General features: G+C 34.8%; 2 protein-coding genes across 2 annotated transcripts in view; both read right to left on the reverse strand.

The window, feature by feature from the left end:
• Nucleotides 1–889: 889 nt before the first annotated feature.
• On the reverse strand, nt 890–1,875 carry LOC132174581 (G-type lectin S-receptor-like serine/threonine-protein kinase At1g11410). The gene is made up of 3 exons (XM_059586215.1): nt 1,615–1,875; nt 1,240–1,454; nt 890–1,065 (listed from the first exon to the last, which is right to left on the reverse strand). The coding sequence occupies exons 1-3, from the start codon at nt 1,626–1,628 to the stop codon at nt 890–892; spliced, it is 405 nt and encodes a 134-aa protein (XP_059442198.1). The 5' UTR covers nt 1,629–1,875.
• Nucleotides 1,876–7,794: 5,919 nt separating this feature from the next.
• Nucleotides 7,795–10,079, reverse strand: part of LOC132174582 (G-type lectin S-receptor-like serine/threonine-protein kinase At1g11330) — a 5,594-nt gene continuing 3,309 nt past the window's right edge. Inside the window, exons 10-13 of the mRNA XM_059586217.1 lie at nt 8,970–9,119; nt 8,630–8,867; nt 8,369–8,516; nt 7,795–8,028 (exon numbers count right to left, since the gene is read on the reverse strand). Of these exons, the coding sequence (XP_059442200.1) occupies nt 7,795–8,028; nt 8,369–8,516; nt 8,630–8,867; nt 8,970–9,119 (770 nt within the window). The remainder of the gene's footprint in view (nt 8,029–8,368; nt 8,517–8,629; nt 8,868–8,969; nt 9,120–10,079) is intronic.

Below are 10,079 nucleotides of genomic sequence, written 5' to 3' on the forward strand. Positions count from 1 at the left end.
GAGACTTGAATTGGAGCCTTATAGGATAGGCTAAATTGGGCCGGTTTGGGCCAAAACAGGCCAAAACCCATGAACCATTGAATATGTCTAACCCGTTGAACCGGGTTGACTACTTTGGACCGGTTTGGGGAATTGACCCAATTTGACCGGTTTAGAACCCAATGACCCGGTTAGAAACCGATTTTGGATCTGGTTGGAGATGATTTGGACGGATCTGGAATTGACTGGTTAGGCAAGTGGGCCGGTTACATTGGCCAAAATGGCCGAAACCCATAGACCATTGAATGGGTCAATCTAGCTTGAAAGAGATGATCCGGTTCTAACTTGTTGGATTGGGCTGAAAATATTGGATCCGGATGAGTTTGATTTTTTTTTTTTTTTCTTTTTTTTTCCCCCTGAATCTGCCATGTGGCAGAGGTTAGGGTTGCCGTGGCAGCATCTCTAGAGGACACGTGGCAACAAGGAAGAAGGAGAAGAGTCTGGCACGTATGGTGCATGCGCCAGATGCTGCGACCACTTGCCACGCGTGCACCACACGCCCCAAACCCTAGCTAGGGTTTGGTGCATGTGAGGCGCGTGGATCACACGCGCCATGCTGACGCGTGGGAGGTGCTACCTATGCATGGAAGTCTCTCCCAGCGCGTGGACACCATGGGAGGCGCGTGACTCTCGGAAGATAACAATGGACTACATTGTATTCTCTTCTATTCTGATGATTATATGATGATATTTCATAGGCCTCTATATATAGAGAGGCTATGAGTAATAAACAAAAAACTCTAGACTAAACCCTAGAACATATAAGGTAATAAAATAATAGTCTAACATAGAACAACACATGTTTAAGGATATAATTGTAGATTGCTAAAATAACGTTGTGAACCATTTTTTACTCACCCTTCCTTCTGAGCTTTCTCCTCGTCGCATAATAACTGAAAAGGCCCAATGTAACAACGACTGCAAAAGATGCTGTCGGAATGACAATTTTCCTTAATTGGTTATTTCCTCTATCCTTTGTATTCTTAAATCCTGAATCTGTTACAGTTCCATTCGTTGAGTTTGTGTCTGTAAAAGGAAATCACAGAAATAAATAATATAGGCGTTGTTCTCTGCATCGTATACAAAATGACAATTATGCCTAGAGGTATCTCTTCAAAAAAAAAAATTCAGTACGAAAACTTATTAATTAGAGGAAGAAGACACCAGAAAAGCAATAATTGTCACCAATAACTGAAATACCTTTGGGAAGCAAGTCCGGACGATCAGCAAGTTTCAGATAGAATTCGTTTGTATATAATGTATTGTTTTCCGAGAATTGTCTCAGATTTATAAGAGGGCCTTTCCATGTCAGGCAGCGATTATCTTGACCATGAGAATAACCCATACAAGAGCACTGATTCAAGCAAGCTGATTCACAGGCTCCAATATTGCCATCGGCGCCCCCAAAGTCGTGTCTGGGACCAGTGGGCAAAAAAACATTAGACATGCGAAGAAACCAATATTTCTGAACACCATCCTGAACACCATCGATGCACAAAAAACTTGTTTTTCTTTTACAACCTTGATCCGGAAAGAATTCGAATCCTGGCAAACAGTCACATTTATAAACTGCACCTGTCACATTGCATATGCTGAAATTGCCGCAGACAGGATTGGCCCCACACGTCGTTAAGTTATCCGAGTTCGAGCCATATGTCCCATTTTCCATGATTAAGTTCCCGGATATAGCCAACCGTATACTTCTTCTATCTTCATTGGTGTAGTTACTAGGCCAAGTAATATCGGTGATGGAAGCATCGGTGAAGTGCAAACTGGGGAGAAATAAAAGCAGCAGGAAAACAATAAAAGGGTAAATTATTATAGGGGTCATATCTGTGTGAGGCAGCTATGCAATGCTCTTTGTAGTTTGCACACACAATTCTATAAATGCTCTTTGTAGTTTGTGTTTGGGTTTAAGAGTTCGACCACCCTGCACTTTCTCATGAGCTTTCCTATCAAAAAAGTGGATATCTTTTTCTATTTTCACGTTAGATTTTCCACGGTCTAAAAACCGCGTTGTCTCCACTCAAGTCAAGTCAAAGTCAAGTCGACATTTATTGTATCTGTGACAAAAAAAAAAAAAAAAAAAAAACGGAATTGTTAACTTTAACAAATCCATATATATATATTTTTTTTATAGGATATAATTTTTATCACATAAGGATACTTAGATTTACATAAAGACAAAAGTAGTATTTTATCTAAATTTCATTCAAAATTTGACAAAAAGTCATGTTAGCAGAATTAAAAAATTAACACATGTTTATATACCTAATTAAAAATAAAATTAAAAATAATTCAAAAAATTAAAAATATTTAAAAAAAATTATATTTAATTAAATTTTAAAAATAAAAAAAAATGAGGGCGGCTAGCCATTTGGGGGTGGCTGGCCACCCCTTTTCAGGAAATGGAAAACTTGTTACTTTGACTTTATCTTGCTTTTAAAATTATCCCTTGGTTTTCAATATTAAAATCAAATTGAAAATCGAATTGGGTTAAATTAATCAATTCGGGTCTTTGAATTAGGTTGGATGAGATGGAAAATAATTGAATTTAGCCCACTTAATTACTCACTTTCTCTTATTTAGTGAGACACTTTTAAAAAGAATTAAACATCAAACTTTTTACATCTTTTTTTACTTTAGCTAAATATTCTTTTGATAAAACTTCACTTAACCCCTCTAAACTTTCGACACTTTTGTAATTATCTTACAAAGTTCAAAGCTTTCAATTTAATTTATACAACTTTAAAATTTTTGTAATGTCATCCCTCTGAATTTTTTGTTAGGAACAAAAAATCCTAACATAGGCCTTGAATATTTCGAAAATACCCATGTTTTAGTTAAGGTAATTTTGTTATTTTATAAATTTTGCAAGGATAAAAAAGGTTATTTCACTCATTTGTCGTATGACTTAACCCAAATCCTAACTAGATGGGTGACATTGTAAACTTTTTAAAGTTTGATACTCTAAAGTGATAATTTTTTAATTTTATGATGTAAAAGGGATAAAAGCTGAAAGATTAAGTGTGAAGTTTCATCTATTCTCTTTTGATTTTTTATTTGTTATTAGGAGATGAGATAGAAAAAGAAAATTAATATATAGGCTTAAAAAACAAATTAAATAGCTTTCAATTTTTTGCTCTTGGTATTTGAAGAGTTTGCCTAGGAGCTTTCAAAATGAGCTCTTCAAATTTTTTCTAAATTTAACTATAAAAATCTAGTTTAGTTGATTTAGTTAGTCGCTTTTCAAAACCGCGTAATATTAACTCTCTAAATATTTGTTTATTTTAACTAAATATTATATTTTATTGATGAAACCAACTTTTGGCTATTTGCATTAAAAATCTACTTTAGTTGAAAGGAAAAAAGTAGTATGAAAGAGAAAAAATATTTAAAAATAAATAATTTTCACTTTCGAACCGTTTATATTTAGAGAGCAATATTATCAACTAGAGTTAAATTTGTTAAATGACATTTTTTTTTATGAATTTTTTAAATTTGAAGAATGATCTAAAAGTAGCTTGAATTAATTAAGTGCTTGGCACAATCCAAGTAGAAGTGGGATTGCACTGGCCGACCCAACTCTCTCCTTGTTGAAGTGCAAAGCAAGGCAGAATAGAAGCAAAAGGGAAACAAATTAAACAATAATGAGGTAGCACAATCCAAGTATATGTAGTGTTCTTGGATCCTCTTACGGGTTTAGAGTTCGACCCGGCTGCAATTTCTCATGAGCTTTCCTATCAAAAATGTGGAGATTGTAGACTTTTCTACTTTCTGGTTACATTTTCCACACGTCTGAAACCGTGTTGTTTCGACCCTCCACTCTCCAGTCAAGCTAGCTGTCGTGCGGTGACTTCTACTTCAACAACTCAAGCGGTGGCCCCATTCCTTGGTTGTTTTTGTGGTTCTCTTGTCTTGTGACCCCACTTTTTTTTCTCTCTTTGGCTTCCCTGAGAAGTTTTTCGCTGAACCATTTTTACAAGGGGACCCATTCGATAATTTATTTATTTATCGATGAATATAGGCGTAGTATATAACCACGTAATGCTTTGTCAAGTTTTCCGTGGCAAAGAAACCATGTGCGAACCTTCGGTTGGCAGATACAAGGTAGTCCGAGGTGTTTACTGATTGTCCTGGTCGGAAGATAGTATCAGGGAACCTTCCGTTGGCAGATACAAGATAGTATCAGGGAAGGTAGCATTAGTGAAGTGCAAAGTAAGGCAGAATAATAGCAGGAGGGAAGCAATAAGAGGGGAAATTATTATTATACGGCTCATATTAGTAGGCAGCTAATAGCTATGCACGCACGCAGGCATATATGGTGTTCTTGGATCCTGTTTTGGGTTTAAAGTACAACCAGGCTGCACTTGTTAGAAAAATAAGAGAAACAGAAACTCTAAATTGTTCTTAAAGTGTGTTATAATATCACTTTTCTTAAGAAATTATTTACTCCCACAATAAATGGTATGCAACAGAATGGTAACAACAAATATTTATTCAGGATACAATTAGGGGCGGAGCCACCCATGGTTTGGGGGGCAACCCCCCAAGCCATAGGGTGGTCCAAAAACATTAATAAATGAACTTTTGCCCCCCCCCCTAAGAATTATTTTTGTTTTTTTAAAAAAAAATTTTGCCCCCAAACTAAACATTTTATTTCCACCCCCGGATACAATGAAGCCCAAGACACTTATGTAGTTTAGTTGCGTTTTGCACAATCCAAACTAAACTCAAATACCTTCAAATTTTATAGATCTTCCAAGAGACAGAATCCGATAATTGTTAAAGTAAAGGAAAAAAAATCTTAAGAGTATAGAAGGGATAATTATTTGTGTTTTTCAAAAAATTAAATTGTAGATATATTTTTGCAATTAAACTGTTATTTAATAATAACGGTTAGATCTTAATTATTTAATCACAATCATTAGATCAAAGTTAATTTGATCTTATAATTAACTTTAATTACAATCCAGTAAATCCAACCATTGGGTCTACCTACGAAACATCATATAGTTTAGATCATACTACTAGATTGAATGATCCTGACCACCCAGAAATGAATGGCCAAGATCAGATCGTTCTGAGCTCCAATGCTTTGTGCCAAGTGCGGCACTAGCAGAGTAATGCTACAAGTCTTTATTGAGTCCCTCCAATAATCATCAATCACAAGTCCAATGATGATTTTTATAGTCACATCATTCTTATAATTAACTTTGGACTCCTCCATTAGTTTTCATCGTTAAACTCAAACGGTTTGACTTTTTTTGCCCATTATACCCCCACGTTAAAACTACGCCGTTTTGGGTCTCAAAACTATAACACCCACCCAACTCAAAACAACATCATTTTGAGCATTAATTTTTTTTCTTTAAACAACAAAAAGCAAAATATTTTTTTAAAAAAAAAAATTGGGGTGGCGGCCACCCCCATGGCTAATCTCGGGGTGGTCGAACCACCCCATAGCCAAGGGGGTGGTCCGGCTGCCCCCAAAAGGCCGAAAAAAAAAAAAACAACGGAATGGCTTTAGGGCTTTTAGGGGTGGCCGGACCACCCTCTTTTGAGTGCACTTTCTCATGAAATTTCTTCCGAAATATGTGGACCGAATTGTAACCTTTTCTACTTTCATGTTAGATTTTCCACAATCTAAAAACCGCGTTGTTTCGACTCTTTAGCCAAGTCAAGTCATGCGTAACCAATTGCCTCCGAGCGAAATTAGCTGGTAGTCACCTCAGCCGCTGACCAAGCATTCAAGCAATGTGACTACCCCCTTTTACACGCCACGCCTTGTCCTCCTTGCATTTGGTGACCTCAAAACACCACCGCAAAGCCGCGATAAGCATTTGGAACTCCTTTCTGTTCATTGACTTATCATTCATGTTCTAATCTTTTTTGATATCTTTGGCTGTTAACAACTCTTAATATATAGATATTTTCTTATCACGTATTTCCTTAAAATATGATTAACTACAATATAATCAGGGCGGACTCACCTTGTCTGTTAGGGGGTCCATGACAACTCCAAAGATTTGAAAATCTTTACAAAAATATTCATTTTTTATTTTATAGCCCCCGCAAATGGCAATGATTTGAACTTTTCTTTTTAGTCTAACTGCCAGACTTATTAAGAGCTTATTTGAAATTGTGTTTGAGAAATAGAACTTTTAAATCAAAAAGAGTTTTTGGGCAAATGCTTCATTTTTAAGCTTTTGTCAAAAGTGTTTTTTTTTTTTTTGTTTTTGTTGCTATTTTTAGACATCTTTGATCATTAAAAACGCTTTTAATTTTTTTTACCAAACGAGTACTTTTTTCTTCAAACGAATTCTTTGAGTATTAAAATCACTTTTAAGCCCCTCAAACGCAATCTCAAACAAGCCCTATTTTTAAGAGCCTGTTTGGAATTGTATTTGAAAAATAAAGCTTTTAAGTCAAAAATTTTATTTTTAAGTTTTACCAAAAGTGTGTCTTAACAATTTTTTGAATAAAAAAAAAAAAAACTTTTAAAATTCTTTACCAAACAGGTACCAAACAGGCCAACTTATATTTGGCATGACTTTTTCGATATTAAAAGTACTTTTTAAACTCTCAAACACAACTTCAAACATTCCCTAAACCATTAACCATTAAATGACCAAATTTTCTATCTCAACTTATGTCATCTTCGCTCTAAAAAGGAAAAAGAAAAAAATAAAATAAAAATTATGTCATCCTCTAAGATGGCAACGTCAAACCTGAGGCTAGGTCAGCCACCACAAAATAGAGGACATAGTACCTCTTTTGTGTTGTGAAAACAGAGCTTAAAACAACCACTGTGAAAAACAGAGGTCCTGTAAGAGTACCAAAAACAAGTGGGAAGAAAAAACTTGACAAGCTTACAACTTAGAAAATGTTTCTAGTTTCATCAAAACTTACACACATAAGTCTATCAGCTAATTTTCTAGTAGGCGTAGAAAACAAACAAATTCCTTCAATGTATCATTAAAACAAACAAAAATTCCTGACAGTCAAAAAGATCTGCCTTTCCAGCCTTGCTTCCAACGAACAGAGGTGTATTTTAGTGTTGTAGACCACATCAGCTGTTAAAGCTTTCCTACAAGTTTTGTGATTTCTTACATTAATAAACAGTGAAGGACTCCCACGTTGAACATCAAATTAGCCAATATAACATTTCTCTTATGAATAATCAATAATAATTTTGGATATGAAGTGGCTACTGCATGCTTGATCATGACACTTTTTTCTACAAAAAAAGTCTAATTCACTGCATTTTCTTGAATATCATTACAAATTGTTAGTCTTAACGCAAAATTGACCAGTCACGTTTACAAACAAGTCTTTCAATTTGTTCGTCAGTGTTGTAACAAGGACCAACGTGTGTTCTGTTGCAACTACTGAAATGTTGCAGAAATATTTGAGGTTCCTATATATATTAGTTTTAATTACAACTTTCAAGTGAAATAATATAAACACTTCTAATTTCATTACAGAGACGAAAACTAATATCTACGGACTATTTAATAAGATTAACCACAAATGCATGCATTCTTCTTTGAATGCCAATTGCGAGTAGATCTTTTCATGATACATATCAGAACCCTACTACCACATTATGTGGCTAAAGACCCAAAATAAACAAAGCCCAGCTGGCTCTGTTAAGTGGGTTTTGAGATAAAATAGGAAGAAGAAAAGTGTATGAATATGTTTTTTTGATGGTTTACTAGGATAGTACGATGCTTTTGGCCGGATTTTCAAATGTTATCGGCCTTCCATAATTGAAACAGTTGCACCATTCAGAGAACATATTTGTGACCTACTGTTAATTGAGTTTGCCATCGCCATACCATTCACATTCAAGAAAGCAGGTTCCTTGGGATAAGGTAGAACTGTAGTTTCATTGCTAAGCATTGCGACAACATCAGACATAGTAAGCCTATCCGCTACACTTGCTTGAAGACAAAGCAGAGCTATGTTAACATGTCTCAATACCATCTGCATAGAGGATATATCATTAAGTAGAGGATCCACGAAGTCTGATCCCCTATCATTTGTCCATAATTCTCATGCCTTCAAATCCAAGGAAAAAGGAAAATTAGAGGATGTTAGAATGCTGGTTCATGATTAAATACATAATTTTTTATTAGCTTGAGCTTTTGAGACTAGTAGCACCCTCTATACTCTACTTAGCGCTCTAAAATTTCAAGAACAGATGACTAATTTTGCTTTAATAATTAATGATGAATGCACATCTGTTCAACAACTCCCCACTATGAATCAAAGTAAGTAAGTGTTTTAAATTTCTACAACAAACACATGCAAATAAGATACTCACATATCCAATAAGATGGAGCCAGTAACTTTGATAAAAACCCGTATTCTTCTTGCCACTTACAATCTCTAGCAATAAGACGCCAAAACTAAAGACATCGGATTTGATTGAAAATAGACCTTTCAAAGCATATTCAAGAGACATATAACCACTGTACACCATCAAGTTAAATATATTAGTAATTGCATGTTTTATGTGTATGTCTACACATGTATACTATTATGTTGATTTTTATAATTCAAAAGTTTCCTTTATATTACTTACTAAGTGCCAACAATCCTATTTGTATTTGCTTGTGATTCATTTCCTCCAAATATTCTTGCCATTCCGAAATCTAATATTTTGGGATTCATATCAATGTCCAACAAAATATTGTTAGGCTTTAAGTCCTTGTGAATAATCCTTGACCTGGAATACTGATGAAGATAAAGAAGTCTTTGAGCAATTCCTTCAATGACTCCAACACAAGTCCTCCAATCTAATATCATGCGCTTCTTTTCATCTGCTTTACGTATATGAGTAAATTAACAATTAGTGAGATACATGCAAATGACCATAAAAATCAAATAAAAATATATATATCAAAATTGGAGATATTACAAACCAAAGAGGAAGAAATCCAAGTTTTTATTGGGCATATACTCGTAAACTAATATCTTTTCATCTCGTTCAATGCAACAACCCAAAAGTCTAACAAGATTCTTGTGTTGAAGCTTGGCTATGAGCATTGCTTCATTTTTAAGCTCCTCCCAACCTGTCCAGATCTTTTTGAAAATCTTTTTACAGCTACCTCGTCACCTTTTAGTAATATTCCCTGCAATTATTTTTTGTTGTGAAAGATACTAAAAATAATAAAAAAAATAGTAAGCTACATTCATAAGAAATCCATTACCAATGATAAAGACTAAAACCTTTTTAACTCTAAAACAAACAACCCATTTTGAGCAACAAGAACAGGATGCAAAACATTTTGTTGTAGCGGAATCTCTGGTCCTTGAGCCAAGACTAGAGATCGACATTCCCGATTCGGGCCTAAAAAACGTCGATGCATTGACACCTCTAGAGTCTTTGAGCAAGACTATAATATAGCATATTGGGACAAAACTCAACTCAAAAGCTTAAGCCTATGAGTTTAAGGACAACTATGTATACTATACAAACCACCTAACTTGTGATATTTCACATGTGCATACTCAATATCAACTATTAAGTGATTGACAAACATATACTATCTAATTACATATAAGACTAGCACACGCCAAGCAAAATTTTATCTTCCAATGGCTTACACAATAAAAGTTTATTTGAATTGGTATTCTGAGTGGCTTCACAGTATACACAACAACAAAAGTGGCATGTGCCTGTTTGTGCTTGTTAACATGGAAAGGTTTAGCTGGCAAACTGTCAACCTTTTACATACATTCCATATCCAAAGCATTGTGTTTAGGTACATTGAAGCATACCTTGTAAACGGATCAAAAACCACCTTCTCTAAGCTTATTTGTAGCTGAGAAATTATCAGTTGCAGCACAAACACTTGCAAAACTGATTAATGGCATTTGGACTTCTCTTTTCCTACTATCTCCATCCTCTGAATTTTGCCTTTTGGGTCATGCCCAAATCTAAAAGTAACAAATCCTCCCCTGCATTTTAAAACAACACAAGTTTAAGGATATATAGATTGCTAAAATAACGTTGTGAACCATTCTTTACT

This window comes from Corylus avellana, chromosome ca3 (genome assembly GCF_901000735.1).
Source record: "Corylus avellana chromosome ca3, CavTom2PMs-1.0".
NCBI classification, from domain to species: Eukaryota; Viridiplantae; Streptophyta; class Magnoliopsida; order Fagales; family Betulaceae; genus Corylus; species Corylus avellana.